A 19,479-nucleotide genomic window follows, 5' to 3' on the forward strand; every position below is an offset into this window, starting at 1 on the left:
AGAACTTGTAGCGCCAAGCCTGCGTACAAGCTAGAGGACAACGATGAATCTACTAGCCTAAGGAAGAGTGATCTGCATTACGACAATAATTTTCTTGGCTCTTCCGATCTCGACAAAGAACTTAAATTGAAGGAGGTTGATGATTTACGGAAGAATGAAGACAATGGAAGAATCCTTAACGTGAAAAGTGAGAATATATTCCAGCCGAATTCAAGTAGATCTTTCCTACTTTGTAAAAATGATGGACTCCTAAAAAGGAAGCATGAAGGCGATGAAGACACTTCAACATCATCAACATCGAATTATTACGGTAAATTGGGTGAAGACGATTCCTTCAACGGTGATTGTTACAGTGACTCTGAGGCTGTTGACAAAGACATAGATTATGATGAAGCACCTAAAGCTGCCAAGATCGAAGAATGTAGCGGTGTCCTGAAACCAAAACGGTGGAAACGACGTGATATATTAAATAAATCTGATCAAGCTTGTGATGATCGCCGTCTCAAACATGAAAGTTACCCTGAGGTTGGTGGTAAAACGGAAGACACCAGAGATCATAATATTTATTATAAAGGTGCAAGGAAGATGGTGGTAGAAGTGAATGATTACACATCATGGAAAGATCCAAACTAATTGGTTGACCGGCTAAGACTTCTACATGGGTCGCTTTGTGCAGGAAACTATTCGTGCATCAAAGAAATATCCTTCATACTCAAGGAACTGAGGAATGCTGGCTACATACAATAATGGCTTGTTTTACTTGAATTTGTATAATGTAAAGCAATAAAATAAATAAATTAAATTATAAGAATTTAATGTTTTTATTTCTTGTATTCTGATTTCTAACTAAGACTTAGATCTCGTAACTTGTGCTTCCTTTTTTCCTTTTTTTTTGTTGATGGAGATACCAAATGTGCTGCCTTTTCGATGATGGTGCTTCCAAATGTGCTGCCTTTTCGTTGTCGTTGCTTCCAAATGTGCTGCCTTTTTCGTTACCGGTGCTTCCAAATGTGCTGCCTTTTCGTTGTCGGTGCTTCCAAATGTGCTGCCTTTTCGATGATGGTGCTTCCAAATGTGCTGCCTTTTCGTTGTCGGTGCTGCCAAATGTGCTGCCTTTTCGTAGTCGGTGCTTCCAAATGTGCAGCCTTTTCGTTGTCGGTGCTGCCAAATGTGCTGTCTTTTCGTAGTCGGTGCTTCCAAATGTGCTGCCTTTTCGTTGTCGGTGCTGCCAAATGTGCTGCCTTTTCGTAGTCGGTGCTTCCAAACGTGCTGCCTTTTCGTTGTCGGTGCTGCCAAATGTGCTGCCTTTTCGTAGTCGGTGCTTCCAAATGTGCTGCCTTTTCGTAGACGGTGCTTCCAAATGTGCTGCCTTTTCGATGACGGTGCTTCCAAATGTGCTGCCTTTTCGTTGTCGGTGCTTCCAAATGTGCTGCCTTTTCGTAGTCGGTGCTTCCAAATGTGCTGCTTTTCGTAGTCGGTGCTTCCAAATGTGCTGCCTTTTCGTAGTCGGTGCTTCCAAATGTGCTGCCTTTTCGTTGTCGGTGCTGTCAAATGTGGTGCCTTTTCGTTGTCGGTGCTGTCAAATGTGCTGCCTTTTCGTTGTCGGTGCTTCCAAATGTGCTGCTTTTCGTAGTCGGTGCTTCCAAATGTGCTGCCTTTTCGATGACGGTGCTTCCAAATGTGCTGCCTTTTCGTTGGCGGTGCTTCCTATTGTTTTTCCTTTTTTGATGATGCTTCCAAATGTGCTTCCTTTTTTGATGGTGCTTCTATTTTTTTAATGTTGTTTTGACTCTAGTATTTTGGTAAATTGTTCTTGATTTGACTAGCGTATTATTCAAACCGGTTAATGTATATAAACGAGTCCTAGACAGCAGGACGCTCAGTTTGTTACTGCCGTCGACGGTGTACGGATCACCTAGTTTGTTTCTTCTGGTGCATAAGTCGTGTAATTGCCTGTTCTTGAGACTTCGATGGCATCTTTACCGACTTTAACGTCGAACTCGATGGAGGATGTAGAATCGACTACGGGAACCATGACGTCAGCGCCGACGATGTTGGAGCAGATCCCGTTGGCAACGCCTCTGACAACACTAAAGGAGACTTCGATATGTGCTGTTCCACCATCAGCTGAAGTTTCATCAGCATTGAATACTTCAATTAATGAAGAGCGTACTTCGCATCAGTGCAAATACTGTGGTGCATCATTTACTATCACCTCAAATTCTCGCAGACATGAAAGAAGCGGTTGTTCTAATAATGTTCAAAGAATACAATTTCAGTGCAATAAGTGCAATAAACTAATTTCACGTCTCGATAGCATACATCGTCATTATAAAAAATGCTCCGGGACGTATAATGAACATGGTTATTGATTTGACTCATGTGTTGTACCGACTAATGAGACTATATATAAGTGCTATGAACTTCAGTCCGTCTCTAGCTGTGGTGATGAACGGATCGGATAGACATTTAAAGTCATGTAAAAGTCTTAGTCCGTACAATAAGAAGACTGTTTGAATCGAGGAATCCACAAGGCTTTGGTAATTTGTCAGTGTTTTTTGTACTTGTAGTAGTGTATTGAATTTAAGTAATAAATTTTTTAAAAGAACTTGTGGTGTTTTTATTTTCTCAAACCTAACACTTTTTTAGTATTTTTTTAAATTAAAGTTGTTTTGTATCGGCCAGGGATCGAACCAAGGACCTAAGTCGATCCAATCAATCATTATACGGATTACTAATTTATTTAATGAATTTTGGATTTTTTCCCGCTTTTCTAGCTACATTATTACATGATTTCAAGATGGCGGCCGAACTTCAAGATGGCGGGGGCACCTCCATAATAAATGATTACTGCACTGTAGCGGGTTAGAATAAAATTATCCAGATGGAAATGTACTCTATAATACAAGTACACACAATATGGCATACTCCAGCAGGTGGTAGCTCCTGGTAGCATGTACTGAACATAAAATGTCGGATCCATTATGTTCGACAAGGACAAAGTCAAATTTCAAGGACTAAGTCAAATTTCAAGGTCAAGGTCAAATTTCAAGGTCAAGGTCAAATATCAAGGTCAAGGTCAAATTTAAAGGTCAAGGTCAAATTTCAAGGTTAAGGTCTAATTTCAAGGTCAAGGTCAAATTTCAAGTTCAAGGTCAAATTTCAAGGTCAAATTTCAAGGTCAAGGTCAAATTTCAAGGTCAAGGTCAAATTTCATGGACAAGGTCAAAGTTCAAGGTCAATGTCAAAGTTCAAGGTCAAGGTCAAAGTTCAAGGTCAAGGTCAAAGTTCAAGGTCAATGTTCAATGTCAACAGTTGAGGACAACAGTATGGTGACCAGATAATTATACTACATGGTATCGGCACACTCTAGCAGACGAAAACAAGATGGTGGTCTCCAGTGGATGAAGAAAAGATGGCGGACATGATGTCATACCAGTTGACGATATATACCTTGGTATTATTGGTAGATCAGTCTAGGTAGCTTTCATGGAGGAAGGATCGACTGTTTACTCTCGCCGGGAATCGAACCAAGGACGTACATCGATATAATCAAACAGAATTCAAATACGTAAATTTTTTGATGAATTTTGGAATTTTTTTCATTAAAATCGGATAATAAATAAAAAAGTTAAAGATGGCGACCGTAACGGAAACTGCAACGGTGACGTCATCATCCAATATGGCGGAAAACACGTCACCGAAATTTTCGAGAACACAATGACGCCATTCAAGATGGCGGATCCAAGATGGCCGCCGGGGTCAAGGTCAAAGGTCATGGTATCCTTATTCCTAGAAATGGCTTAACTGAGGCTTGAGTTAAGGATGCTTAAGCCTATTTTAGGAATTTGTGTTCTTTCTAAGGCAAAAGACATTTGTGGTTTTTTGAAATCCTAATTTTTCCTCGAAACGGGAATTTTTCCCTCGAAAACGGGAAATTTTGAGTCATTTTGAGTCATTTTTGAGGAATTTTGAGGAATTTTTGCCGCCGTGACGTCACAAACCAAGATGGCGGACCGACAATCACAATCCACATCCTGCATCCTGATCTAGGAAATACATTTACATACTACTTCGACATTCTCGCTAATCTCTTCAGTGAACAAGCAATACATGGAGAAGGTTTAAAAAAGCTAGAAAGTGGTCAGATATTTGACTATGTATATTGGGACGACCCTAATGAATTAGTTGATCGCCTTAGAATTCTACATGCTTCGCTTAGTGTAGGAAACTATTCGCACATCAACGAAATAGTCTCCATACTTGAAGAACTGAGGGAAGCCGGCTACATACAATGAGTCGAACCGGAATCGCTCGCGAACTTCATGCTCCTGCTAGACGAAAATACCTTCGTCGCAAAGTCATAGTTCGTGGAATTGATGATTTATTCCAGGCGGACCTTGTTGAGATGATACCATATTCCCGATTGAATAAAGTTCTCAAGTACATGTTGACAGTCATCGATGTTTATAGCAAGTTCGCTTGGGCTAGACCTGTCAAATCAAAGACTGCAACTGAAGTAGCCAAGGCCATGAACAGTATTTTGCGTGATGGACGTGTACCGTCGCACCTGCAAACGGACCTCGGGAAAGAATTCTACAATGCGACCTTCAAGGCTTTGATGAAGAAGTATGGAATCAAACACTACTCTACATTAAGTAACGTCAAAGCCTCCGTTGTCGAAAGGTTTAACAGAACTTTGCGTTCCAAGATGTGGCGGCAGTTCACGGCTAACGGAAATTACAAGTGGCTTGACATCTTGCCGAAACTAATAAGCGAGTATAATTACACGGTGCATTCTACCACGAAAATGAAGCCAAAGGATGTAACAGACAATCGCCTGCTTCAAACAGTGTTTTCCAACACGAAGAAGAAAGATCCACGAAAGCGTAAAGCTAACGTCGGTGGCATTGTGCGAATCTCAAAGCAGAAAGGTATCTTCGAGAAAGGTTTCACTGCGAACTGGAGTCCCGAACTTTTCCGTGTGACACATGTTCGTGAATCGGAGCCTAGGACCTACTACCTGGAAAATTTGGACCACAAACCTATTCATGGCGGCTTCTATGCCGAAGAGATTCAGCCTACTTGGTGAAGAAGATTATAAAACGAAGAAATGGACTGTCCTACGTAAAGTGGTGGGGCTTTCCACCTCGCTTTAAGTCGTGGGTGGCAGATGCAGACATCGAGAAATCCACAAGACTTTAGTAATTTGTGTTTTTTTGTACTTGTAGTAGTGTAGAATGTATGTAATAAAAGTTATTTTAAAAGAATTTGCGGTGTTTTTATTTTCTCAATCCTGTCACTTTAGTGGTACTTTTTTAAAATATTAAAGTTGTTTTGTATCGGCCAGGGATCGAACCAAGGACCTTAGTCGACCTTATTAATCATTATATAGATTACAAATTTATTTAATGAATTTTGAACTTTTTCCCGAATCTCTAGCATTAAAATTATGAATTACCAATATGTTGGTCTTGATGTCTGATAGGATGATGGTAGTAGAGGATTTAAAGTCTCTTTAAAAATGTTGAACATGGTTTATTGAAATTATTATTTTTTACATAAAATTAAACGTTATTGCATCGATCGGGTATCGATCCAAGGACAGGATCGAATCAATATGTATATTAATGAGTGATTTATTTAATAAATGTTGGAGTTTTCCCGAATATCTAGCTAAATAATTACGGATTTCCAAGATGGCGTCCAAATTTCAAGATGGCGGGTATCACAGTAATAAATGATTACTGCACTCTAGCGGATAAGAATTAAACTAACATGGCGTCAGCGCACTCTCGCCGACGATACAATGATGATGGCTTCCAGCATCGAAGACAAGATGGCAGACATGACGTCATACTAGGTGACGATATATATGAATGGCAAAAAGTGGTGGGGGCTAGTCTGCCTGCAGCCACTGTGAGGGTTGGATCGGTCGCCATTATTTAATTTTTTTGCCTTTGCCGGGTTTGAACCGAGGACTCCGAGCTCCGTGTCGTAAATGCTTGTTTTTTTAAATATTTTATTAAAAATTTTATTAAATGAATTTTTTATAAATTTTAATTTTTTTATTAAAATCGGATTATAAATAAAGATTTTAAAGATGGCGATCGTAACGGAAACTGCAACGGTGACTTCATAATTCAAAATGGCGGATAACACAATGCTGGAATGTTCGAGAAAACAAAATGACGTCATCCAAGATGGCGGATCCAAAATGGCCGCCGTGATCTACTTGTCCCGTTACGCGGTGTCCCGTTACACTCATCCAAGATGGCCGCCGTGACGTCACAATCTAATATGGCGGACCGGCTCTCGGCTCCACAGCCTGAAGCCTGCGCTCGGGGGAACATTTACATACTACTTACGTAAATGATCTATGAACACATAAATGCGCATGCATACATACATACATACATAAATTATTGCTATTTATTTGTATTTACATTTTATTTTAAACATGGCGCGATGTTAACGAGGTGATCATGTGATGCATGGGCGTCGTAAACATTATTCGCCTAAACATTCATCACAAAATGAATAATTTTGTCATCAGCGACTCCACCTTTAACGTAGCAGAAATGTATGATGACACGCAGTCCAAAAAATGATTTCATTTTTTTGTCACCTAGCTCATGCTCTTGTACTCTTCGGGAACTGAAGCCAAGACAAAATTTTCTGACTGTTTGAAATAGAGAACAGCTTTTTGTTTTCAGTTATATTTTTCCATTGGTTGACCGTCTTATGCAAACAATAAAAATTCTGTTTTCACAAATATCTAAATTTTTAAAAAAATAAATTTTTGTGTTTTATTCAGAAGCTGTAATATCCTATATGGTTTTTATCCATGTTTAAATACTACGTAGTAATTTTACCCTTTTTGCTAAAATTATATTTAAAAAAGGCAACTGCAAACAGAAATGTGAACAGAATGTTTTGATGGATAAGCTTATGATTTGTTTCAGAAATGAAAGAAAACAGGAAATCGTAAGCAAGTATATATCACGTGCATAAAACATTCTGCACAACGGTAGACAAACATTTCTATAGAAAATTGTGTCTGTAAGAAAATTTTTGAGAACTTATTTGTGCTTTCAAGATGTGTGTTCGTAAATATATAATAACACTAAATAAATTATATTGTGTACCACAAAATGAAATAAATAAACAAATGACGTCACATACTGAAATAATATCTTAAAATATGTTTATCGTTTATCCTTTTAAAAATAAGCTAAAAGTGAAATTAGTAAAATAAAGTTATTTGATTCTATCTAAATAGAAGTGATTTATTGAATTGTTATGGCAGTGGATGTGAATATAAAAAAAGTGGGTAAGTTAGTTGGATTAACATATACTAAAAATTTTAAATAAATTAATCTGTTTCTTATAAACTATAAATAGTTTTCTTATATAGTATAAAAACGCTATAGTTATGTAATGGGCTATTAATAAAGGTTTTACCGTTTGCTTATAGGCTTCACGGGAAACTTTGATCAAAACTATATACTCGGGTATCCGGCATTCAGCTGTCACCGTCTGTTCCAGCGGCGCATCGAGGATCGACCTGTACCTCGTGAAGGGCAGTGCGCCCTGCCGCGCCGTTCTCTTAGCGGCCAAGGCCGTGGGCGTCGACCTCAACCTGAAGCTCGTCGACCTCCGAGCCAAGGAGCACTTGACCCCGCAGTTCCTCAAGGTCAGTGCCACACCGCCCTCTTAGCGGCCAAGGCCATGGGCGTCGACCTCAACCTGAAGCTCGTCGACCTCAGAGCCAAGGAGCACTTGACCCCGCAGTTCCTCAAGGTCAGTGCCACACCGCCCTCTTAGCGGCCAAGGCCATGGGCGTCGACCTCAACCTGAAGCTCGTCGACCTCCGAGCCAAGGAGCACTTGACCCCACAGTTCCTCAAGGTCAGTGCCACACCGCCCTCTTAGCGGCCAAGGCCGTGGGCGTCGACCTCAACCTGAAGCTCGTCGACCTCCGAGCCAAGGAGCACTTGACCCCGCAGTTCCTCAAGGTCAGTGCCTCACCGTCCTCTTAGCTGCCTAGGGCGTGGGCGTCGACCTCAACCTGAAGCTCGTCGACCTCCGAGCCAAGGAGCACTTGACCCCGCAGTTCCTCAAGGTCAGTGCCACACCGCCCTCTTAGCGGCCAAGGCCATGGGCGTCGACCTCAACCTGAAGCTCGTCGACCTCCGAGCCAAGGAGCACTTGACCCCGCAGTTCCTCAAGGTCAGTGCCACACCGCCCTCTTAGCGGCCAAGGCCATGGGCGTCGACCTCAACCTGAAGCTCGTCGACCTCCGAGCCAAGGAGCACTTGACCCCGCAGTTCCTCAAGGTCAGTGCCACACCGCCCTCTTAGCGGCCAAGGCCGTGGGCGTCGACCTCAACCTGAAGCTCGTCGACCTCCGAGCCAAGGAGCACTTGACCCCGCAGTTCCTCAAGGTCATTGCACACCGCCCTCTTAGCGGCCACGCCGTGGGCATCGACCTCAACTTGAAGCTCGTCGACCTCCGAGCCAAGGAGCACTTGACCCCGCAGTTCCTCAAGGTCAGTGCCACACCGCCCTCTTAGCGGCCACGCCGTGGGCGTCGACCTCAACTTGAAGCTCGTCGACCTCCGAGCCAAGGACCACTTGAACCCGCAGTTCCTCAAGGTCAGTGCCACACCGCCCTCTTAGCGGCCACGCCGTGGGCGTCGACCTCAACCTGAAGCTCGTCGACCTCCGAGCCAAGGACCACTTGAACCCGCAGTTCCTCAAGGTCAGTGCCACACCGCCCTCTTAGCGGCCACGCCGTGGGCGTCGACCTCAACCTGAAGCTCGTCGACCTCCGAGCCAAGGAGCACTTGACCCCGCAGTTCCTCAAGGTCAGTGCCACACCGCCCTCTTAGCGGCCACGCCGTGGGCGTCGACCTCAACTTGAAGCTCGTCGACCTCCGAGCCAAGGACCACTTGAACCCGCAGTTCCTCAAGGTCAGTGCCACACCGCCCTCTTAGCGGCCACGCCGTGGGCGTCGACCTCAACCTGAAGCTCGTCGACCTCCGAGCCAAGGAGCACTTGACCCCACAGTTCCTCAAGGTCAGTGCCACACCGCCCTCTTAGCGGCCAAGGCCATGGGCGTCGACCTCAACCTGAAGCTCGTCGACCTCCGAGCCAAGGAGCACTTGACCCCGCAGTTCCTCAAGGTCAGTGCCACACCGCCCTCTTAGCGGCCACGCCGTGGGCGTCGACCTCAACTTGAAGCTCGTCGACCTCCGAGCCAAGGACCACTTGAACCCGCAGTTCCTCAAGGTCAGTGCCACACCGCCCTCTTAGCGGCCACGCCGTGGGCGTCGATCTCAACCTGAAGCTCGTCGACCTCCGAGCCAAGGAGCACTTGACCCCACAGTTCCTCAAGGTCAGTGCCACACCGCCCTCTTAGCGGCCAAGGCCGTGGGCGTCGACCTCAACCTGAAGCTCGTCGACCTCCGAGCCAAGGAGCACTTGACCCCGCAGTTCCTCAAGGTCAGTGCCACACTGCCCACCTCCATGTATATTTTTAAAATTATTTAATCATTTTAATGATCCTTCATATGGACTATTATTAAGATTTTTGCATAAGTAGAAACCAATACCGATAAAAAAAATTGGTTGTCTGTAAAGTTGGTTTACGGACGGTAGTTTACCGTGACAACGTCATAACAAAACATTAATGAAATGATTGCATACTTTATGAATAAAATTGAATTATTTTTATTTTAATAATAAAAGAATAAATACCTGAAATTATGCTAGTAATCAGATTTTTAAATTGCAAGAATAATAATTAACCTTTAGTGCCGAAATTGTTGTTGTAATAAGCAATGAAAACCACATTAACTTTTCACTTCACTTTATAAACATTCGAGCGGAAGAGAGATAGATGAGGCGCAAGCGTACAATGAGCGTAACGGGACACAGCGTAACGGAACAATGTGCGTAACGGGACACTTTTCGTGCGTGCAGCCGGCGTTCATCGATTTATTAGACGTTGTCACGTCAATAAAATTTGACTATCCATAACGATTAGAGTGCATCTTAGGAGACACTAGTTAAATAGTGAACTATTGTGTAGACTTGAGGATGAAAAAAAAAAAAAAAAAACGAATGTTACCGGTAATGGTCGACGAACTCCCGATCATAGGCATCGAGGGGCGAACACGCCCGAACATGGCCGATTCCTTGCGATTGGCAAGTCACAACTGAGTAATATATCATATCGTAGTTCCATTAGAAATACATTGCACCGGCTACCCTTATTTCCATCTATTCACCGAGACCACACACTTCCACACAAGTCCACCACGACTCGTCAAACAGACGGGGCTGTAACCTGTGTCGCCTTTGTTTAAACATTACGACATCACTCAAGGTTTACAAGTTCATTGTTCTAAACCGCTTGTATCTGTATTTGTTAAAATAATAACGAGATGTCCAGACCTTCTGATGAAAATTCTTGCTATAGGTACAAATTCTAAGAAACGATCATTTAACTGTACTCTTTTTTTAGCCAATAGCATATTTTGATAAATAATGTTAAGGTGGTACAGATGTAGAGTGAATTTATTTTGGGAATTTCTTTAAAGGATATCAGGTTATAAATAAATGTATGTTAAAATTTATCATTTGTATTATTGAGAGATTTTCAACAGTCTAGAAGCATGTTTGTTTTTTTTCCTTTTAATAAATACAGTATTAAAATATCTGTGCTGAATTAGTTTTGGTCTACATTTACTCCAGGTAAGCATGTTTCATACGTTTTGAGAACATCATTTAATCAAACATAAACATAAGAAATTTTGACATTAAATATACAACATTGTCTTTTGATATGAAGCATAGAGAACAACTAGAGTGGAAATAATTGGTTAAATATGGATTTTTAGGACGCTTAACATGTTATTCGTAGAACTATTACTTGATAGATATGTATGCACAAAATATTAGTCCCTATTCCATCTTGTTAAATGAAGATTATTACAAAGCATACACAATTTAATTATAATTTCTAATAGATATTTAGCGAATAAATAGTTTTTTCAGCAACTAATATATATTTTTTATCTTTACTGTACATTTAAAGTAAGAAAATTTTTGTAGTCTGTATTTAATTTTTTTTATTGAATATTTTTTTGTATGTAAGCTCTAAATGCAAGTTATGGGAATGTGACATGTTCTTTTTGAAGAATAAATGAAAAATAAGGATACTGTACAGTTTTAATGTTAAAAAATCTAAAGATAAAGAACTATTATTACAACTTTATTGGCAAAATTACAAAATATTTTTTTTTTCAGATGAATCCACAGCACAAAGTTCCCACCATTGACGACAACGGATTTGTTCTCGGAGAAAGGTAATTAGCATGAGGCTTTAAGATCTATGGCAACGCCCGTGAAACAAGAGGTATTTTTTAGCACAAAACTCGATCAAACTTTAAGAGTACGTCGATTACAATTTTTGGACTAGGATACGTTCAATGTCTTCCTGTACAGTTTGTTAGAGGGTCGGAGACTAACACGTTTTGCTAAACCATATTTGTTGGAAAATAAAATCTTGAATCACAATTGCAAGTATGTTAATGTGAAATGTAATCAGCTAAAAGCCTAATTATTTTAAATGTGTCCGTATTTTAATTTTTGATTTACTTGTATCAGTTCAGAACGTTACAAAAACAAGTTATATATTTCCTTTTATACGAATATATTCCTGGATTTAATTTTATACTGTCTTTCAATCAAAAACATTAAAAAATTTACATTTCGTAAAAAAAATAATTTTCTTTACGTGTATTATGTAGCATTTACAGGGCCGCAGATGAACAACAGGGAAGCCGTACTACTTAAAAACCGGGAGGCATCAAATCAGACTAAACATTAAAGAAAAACTATACTTCCATATGTCCTTTATTTGCAGTAACTATGCAAAGTTATATTTTCAAACATTTATTAACCATTATATTCAGGTTTCAAATACTATACCAGAGGCGAGGGAGAAATATTATTGAGGATAAATTCATCACATCATATTATGATAACATAAAATCATTCAAATGTATTGGTTTTATTATTGAAAATCTATCACTACTCAGCTACTTTGCCAAAATTTGGGGTTTTATAAAAAATTATGGTTTTATCCTCTATCAGTCTGCTGAGTCCCCGTCCAGCTGTCGTATTCCAAAAACGATTCTGGCCTATCCCAGGGGAATAAAATATAAATCTTACGGTGCAAGAATTAAAAATTTCGCAGTCAATTGCCTCTTAATATTCTCGGCAACACCTTTGAGCCATATATGTCGTAAATATTACGTATATGTATAATAACTTAAAACGAATAATGTTAAGTTTTCAGCAGAATTACTTAAGTGTCTCTAAACATTTGTGAGCTGTATGATTCTCATTTACAAACCACTCTATTATATTTATTTAAGTAGGGGGAGCAGAAGATTTCTGGACCAATAAAGGTTATGCATATTAGGCAATTAATCATTGTTAGCCCCTCTCTCCTTCTCCCTATCAGTCATGAAACATATTTTATATTATTCTCTACCTCTCTCAAGGCCAGGCCCCCTTTACCTATCCCTCCCTCCCTGCTCCTCTGGGGGTTTAGCCCATTAAGTGATATTTATAGAACTTTTTTCTGTAATATTTATAGAATTATTTCTGTCATGATTTATTGCTGTAAGTGACAGGTGTACATAACACTACTTCCCCCTCCTCTCATCCTTGCCACGTCCACCCTGTCCCCTACCTTTTCCCCAAATTTTTTAAAATTTCCCTCTGGACTAAGTTGACAATTTAGGAGGTACATACAGCTGGAAAACTATCACCGTTAGACAGAGTAACCCAACTGAAATAAAAACACTAAAATCTCTCTTTTTTTACTTTTAACTACGAATAAACTTAATTACCATGAAAAAAACATTTACATAGCCATTTTCACGAGTGAAATTTGGAATATAAATAAGAAGAGAGCAGGAAATAGGGTTGAACCCACTACGAGAGAGTAAGACCCCATTCACAAAACAAACAAAACCATCAAACAGTTTTCTGCTAGCTTACTTGCTTGTATGGACCGTTAGTACTTCACATCCATTCTGTTGCTGTTTCGTCACTGAGTATAGCTGCATTTCACTGTTAGAGATCAATGTTTACACAGAAATCCATCTCAGAAGACCCATCATTGTGTGGACGTAAGGATAGTATAGTCTTCTTCCTCTTTGATTTGTTTGATTTTATTCCATGTATTTGAATATGTGCAACACAACCGTTTTTACAATTATTTGTTTGAACAGCCGGGCCATAATGGGTTACTTGGTTGACCAGTACGCGAAGAATGACTCTTTGTATCCGAAGGACGCAAAGAAGAGGGCATTGGTTAACCAGAGACTCTACTTCGACATTGGGACTCTCTACCAGAGGTTTTCTGATTACTGCGTGAGTAAATACTTTCCAAAGATATCATAAGTAGACTTTTGGTTAATTTATTCATTGTAATACACGTTGGTTGTAACTAACGTTGGCCATATGTATAAAATAATTCTAGCGTATACATATTTTACTAACTAAGAACTGGTTTGCTACATGGGCAAGAAAATTAATTGACGTCAAAGGTCGTTGTCAATACGTAAAGCTAATGCAAAAATTTTGTTCGCTTTATTTACTTTCCGCTGTATGTTTTTTCTTGTTCTTTGGGATTTTAGAAAAATTTATATATATTTTAATTTAGCAGTTTTTTTATAATTTTGTATACTTTTTATATTAAAATCGTAGTTGCTATCTGTATTATAATAATTTAATAAACATATTAATATTTGGTCCCTACATGTGTCTGGGTACCACGGAAAAAATGTATATCTAATAAGACGAAATATTTCCCTTGCAGTATCCCATAGTTTTTGATGGTGCTGCTCCTAATCAAAAAAATCTGGAGAAACTTGAAGAAGCGTTTGGAGTCTTGGACAAAATCCTGGAGGGCAAGAAGTGGGTGGCAGGTAGCAGCTTGACCATCGCAGACATCTCGCTCACATCCTCCGTGGCTGCACCTGTTGTAAGTTTTAACAATCTCTTCACATTGTGCATTGTGCATTGTGAGTTCTAGAATAATACTGCAACAGCCTGGATTTACAGAAGCCACACAATTTACGTGGTTCTAAAATCTCTGTGACTGTGATATTTGAGATTTTCCGACCATGAAATATAGAAATTCAGAAACTTGTAAACCATCTTTGTTTATACATTATTATTCTTTAAAGCATGTTAGTTGTGTAAAACTAGCCTCTAGTTTACCATTAAAACCTTGGATTGATCGGGAATTTGAAAGACATCCAATCACAAAGTGTATATAATATTAGTTATTAAAAAAATTGCTCTTAAATATATTTCAATTTCTTTGCTGTGTCAGAAAAAATTTAACATTATTACTTTACTACAAAGTTTTACAACTCAATAAATCATTCATTTATACTAGTAAAATTAACTCACTACGGGGTTTGTTAACACCCGAAAAATAACCTTAAGTACAAAAGTAAATGAATTCGTGAGAAAAAAATTGAATATTTAGAATTAAAATTGAAATGGAATACTTTTATTTTAGAAAAATATTAAGTTATACCCCCTTGCCACTCAGGACCATGACGGTACGATTTGGAAATCTTCTGAATTGTAAAAAAAAGAAAATATGCAAAAGTTTAATTTTTTGAAGAGGAAAAGAAGTGTTCCATAAAGTAGATGCCCTTAAAGCTTACAACAGAGAATTATTTTCTAAAGTTTTAACATGGAGGCCATGTTGGAAATTATAAAAAATTAACTGCAAAAACTTACTATTTACAAAATTTTAGTACGGATCACAACCTCGGATTCTGAACAGGATTGTACAATAAATTTCAGGTGTCGCACACCTGTCATCATATTGCACGCAGTATAGCATAGCATTTCATTAATCAGTACTAACATAATTTTCCTAGGAATATTTATCACAAATCTTTTTTGTATAAAATGAAAAGTAAAAAAAAAAAATCACGCAACAACCTTATAATAACTCAAGCGTGTTTCATACTTAGATAACCCCTTACTAGGGCCATATTTACAAGACAATACAAATACTAGAATAAACTTTTTACTGCTAGTAATAAGTATACAAAAACTATGATATAAGTATCAAAATCCTCATAAAGTTTATAAACTATTCACATTCACCAGAATTTGTGACCCAGGTCTGATTTTCACATCTTTAATCTTCCTTAGTTCGCGACAAAATTGAGTGGTGATGCTAAGTCATATTTCACAAGTAATTTACCATTACTAGAGACCTGCAAAATTCGCGGGTTCAATGACCTCCAGGATAGACTCTTCTACACTCTGCAAACTCGGGAAAATGCCACCTGTACATTGGCTGCTGACTTGTGAGTCGTCTCGACTGAGTGTCTGTGATTCGACACTTCTATGAGTGAGGGTCTCTAATTGTCCCTCAGTCCTCCAGATTAACAGTGAACCAGTGGTAGAAGCAGCGCTAAGGTATAATTATTTGAATTGCAGCATATCACGAAGTGAATCCGCGAATTTTGCAGGTCTCTAACCATTACGCATAATTACCTTAAACCCAAAATCCAATACAAGGGGCTCCATGGTTTGGCGTCGATCTCTTGGTAAAGTAACGACTCACAGTTGTGACACGAAGGGGCTCCTGGTAACGAAAGGTTTGCGGTTCGGCTTCGTCCACCCTGGATCTGTTTCAGTAACTTGTTACTCGCGTATCGACATGACGAGTTAAGGGCGTTGGCCCTCAAACGAGCCAGTGGACTCGGTTCTCCAAACGCAGGTTCTTCATTAGCAGCCCCACGAGGCAGCACCAAGCACCAGCTCCGCACATATCTTTTCCATTTCAATCGGTGATTTCGTTTGCCAACACAACAGGCTCGACGAGTCCGACAGAGAAGTGAGAATGGCCCGTGGCACAGCGACCCGCGCCAGGCCGGTAACGGGAAGCCTTCATTTCACAGACGAGAGAGCCACACCCGAAGTTCCCCGAAGTTTACATGATTTCACAGTATCTTTAATGTAGCTATCCTAACCAAATCAACCGTCCACGATGTTTTAAAGTATTTATAATGTAGCTAACCTAACCTAATTGATAGAGACCGGAAAAATTGGCGGATTCAATTCGTGACATGTTACAATTCAAATAATTATACCTTAGTGCTGCTTCTGCCATTGGTTCACTGTTAATCTGGAGTAATGAGGGCCAATTAGAGACCCTCACTCGTAGAAGTGTCGAATCACAGGCCACCCAATCGAGACGACTCACAAGTAAACAACCAATGAACAGTTGGCATTTGCCCGAGTGTGTAGAGGATTGTAGAGTCTATCCTGGAAGTCATTGAACCCGCGAATTTTCCGGTCTCTACTAATTGATCGTTAGTATCCTTTTATCAACACCGCCGTATTTATTTACAATGATAAAAAAAACCGAAGATGCACGTTCGGGCGTTTGGCTCTCTCGCCTGTGAAAGATGGTTTCCCGCCGGTAACAGTCGGCGACTGCCTCGAGTTCACGCCACCACACGTTCAGGCGCGTTACACTCCCTAGCGGTCAGCAGCGGAACTTATTTCAGAACGTCGCTACAAAAGGCACACCAGCGAAAGTCTGCTTTAAACACTTAAGATATTACTAATAAAATAAAATTAAGACCATTTTATTTAAATATTAAAAAAAAATATTTAAAAAAAAATTAAATACAAAAAAAACTATGCTCAAGTCCAAGTCACCAACTTAAATATGCATTACAAAACATATATACAAAAAATGAAATTACTAAACTAAACAACATTTTCTTTACTATTATGAAAAAAATATCGTCCTTCCAGCGTCCTGAGGCCGTCATGCAGAGCACCCCTCAAAGTTGACTTCTGACTTGAAGTAGGTCTCCTCCGGGCGTTACTCTGTATGCAATAGTCTATACAATCGCGGTAGTCTTTTGTTGTACTTCCCATCCCTCCTAAAAGGTCTGTTTGGTTTTTGCGGTGTCATATTTGTGTGGACTAGAAATGTGGTAGCCTACTAATGAGGATGTGTATATTAAATTTCATTTGTTTGTGTAATTTATTTATATTCTATAACAATTTTTCAGATCGTTATTTGTGTTCTAAATTTAATTTTATTTAAAAAGTTTTGCGGTCCTCATTTTGCTATATGTAGGTGTGCCGGTCTTTGTTATTTTATATAATTTATGACATCTTTCTGTGGGTATTTGGTTCTTTGAATCGGCACTGGATTCCTAGTTATGGTATGTTTTACTTTTTGGTGTGGTTTTTATTAAATTGTCTATTCGTTAGTTATTTATTTGATACATTTTAATTCGCTTTGGGTTAAATTGGTTATTTAATCTAATACTGTTGTACGAATATTATTAACGTTAAAAATTATAAACATTTTATTTTCATGATTTGTTCACGCAAAACCTCTAGAGTGATATTATTTCCCTGCAATGACCAAGTTTTGATATTAATAAATTAAGTAATTTAAACAATTAAATATTGTAATTTAAATTAAAATTATATCGTAAAATCTGTAACACTATTTGGTGCTACTGATTATCTTAATTTAAATTGTTTTTTAACTTGTTTTTCATAAAGCCAGCGTGTATAAGAACATATTTTTATTACCTACATTAGTTGTATAGCGGTTCACACAAGGAATAGAAAGTCTTTACAGTGTTAATTTTTTTTCTTCTAATTGTTATCTTTATTGTTAAATGTGCAGATAGTTGATTTCATGAAAATTCATTAAAAAAAAGAAATTATCACAATATTTCACAGCTTTAACCATACATGTTGTATTTTGTTGAAGGTTTTGGGATTTGACTTGAAGAGGTTCGATAATGTTGCCAGATGGTTTGACAACTGCAAGAAGTCAATTCCTGAGTACCAAGAAGTGGCCCAAGATGACCTTTTGGCTTTCAAGAACTTTATGGGCAAAGCCAAATTTAGCTAATGAGGATGTGTTTATTCATTATTACCAGCGGAGAAATTTGAATGAAAGAATATTATATGCATAACAATATTCGGTAGAGAGAGTGTATCAGGCCTGTGTTATTTATGTATAAATAAAAAAAACCACTGACAATTTAGTCATATAATTTTTTGGACTTAAATTCAATTTACTAATTGTCTTCCAAAATAATAAGAGAGAGATAGCGTTTGTCGGTTTGTGTGCATGTCTACCGTACGAATAGCGCAGTGATGGATCTGCCTAGAATTTGGTACTCGGACACTCCTTGGGGCGAGGAGGGCATATTTGTCCATGTGCGCCTCGAAATAATTTGTCCGAAATTAGATTGAGTTTTTAATTTATTACTATCTCATACATTTACTATTATTTCCAATTCTTATCATCTCTTAAATGACTATATTTACGTCATTATTTAAACCTTAATGGCATGATTACGACAAGTATGTTCCGAATATTTGCCTTAATTTGCCATTATTAAGTGAAAGTTTTGTATTATTTTACGTTCCTACACCCTCCTAGATACGTTTGGTTTAGTTTGTGATAAATGTTTACTACTTATTTCCTTTAAAATGACTGTTGATTTTCTTACAATCACCACAAAACTTTTGTATTGTATTCTGTCAGCAGCATATTTATTTTGCAGTTAAAATTATAGTCTGCTAGATTATTATTAGTAAAAAGAAATATTTTGTTCGAGGTAAGAGTCGTGCATAATTAGTTATATCGTGGGTTACTCAGCCTTGTAAATTTTACAGATTTAAATACATATATTTTCTTGATTAAAAATAATATTTTGCATCATAGTGAATGAAAGACAATGCTTTTGTAACAGTGTTGTTAGATTTATATTATATTCCGTTGGAAGAACGGGTGTACTGCTATAAAAAATGATGTTGGCCGGTGATGCAGTTGTGATTCCTAGTTGGAACTTGATATTAATTTAATATGTATACAAATTTTTCATTAGTTACAAAACAATCAAAGATATAATTTCGTAAGTGGTATTGTAAAATAGCTGTTAATTTATCAAGCAAAATAACTATTAAGTATGACAATTAATTTTTCCCGTTTAACTGTAAGGAAACATATATTTAATATTAATATATCACGTTCACATGTTGTGCGCTACTCAGTCAATATTTTTACTTCTGCTTATTTAAATATGCAAATATGTTTTATTAAAATTGTTTCATGGTTTTTAACATATAAAAAATAAAATTTCGTAATTATATTTAGCCTTGTGATTAATTTAGCTTAAGACTTTACAAGACATGTTTTATCAAAATCTGTCCAGTAGTTTTAGCGGTATGCTACAAGCAGACAAAATAATTTTTTTTTTGAAGGTGAAATTTTTCCTATACATAATTTATGTTAAAAATAAAGATCCTAAAATTGATTATTTTAGTTCAAAAATTGTGAGAAAAAGGGTAAAGTGGTGATAAGTTCGAGAGA

General features: G+C 38.4%; 1 protein-coding gene across 1 annotated transcript in view; it reads left to right on the plus strand.

Annotated features, from left to right (window-relative positions):
* Positions 1 to 18,141, plus strand: part of LOC134542717 (uncharacterized) — an 80,853-nt gene extending 62,712 nt beyond the window's left edge. Inside the window, exons 9-13 of the mRNA XM_063387191.1 lie at positions 7,549 to 7,696; positions 11,316 to 11,374; positions 13,313 to 13,454; positions 13,903 to 14,067; positions 17,866 to 18,141. Coding sequence (XP_063243261.1) covers positions 7,549 to 7,696; positions 11,316 to 11,374; positions 13,313 to 13,454; positions 13,903 to 14,067; positions 17,866 to 18,009 — 658 coding nt within the window. The 3' untranslated portion in view covers positions 18,010 to 18,141. The remainder of the gene's footprint in view (positions 1 to 7,548; positions 7,697 to 11,315; positions 11,375 to 13,312; positions 13,455 to 13,902; positions 14,068 to 17,865) is intronic.
* Positions 18,142 to 19,479: the final 1,338 nt, after the last annotated feature.

The sequence above is a fragment of the Bacillus rossius genome (assembly GCF_032445375.1).
Source record: "Bacillus rossius redtenbacheri isolate Brsri chromosome 9 unlocalized genomic scaffold, Brsri_v3 Brsri_v3_scf9_1, whole genome shotgun sequence".
Lineage (NCBI taxonomy): Eukaryota > Metazoa > Arthropoda > Insecta > Phasmatodea > Bacillidae > Bacillus > Bacillus rossius.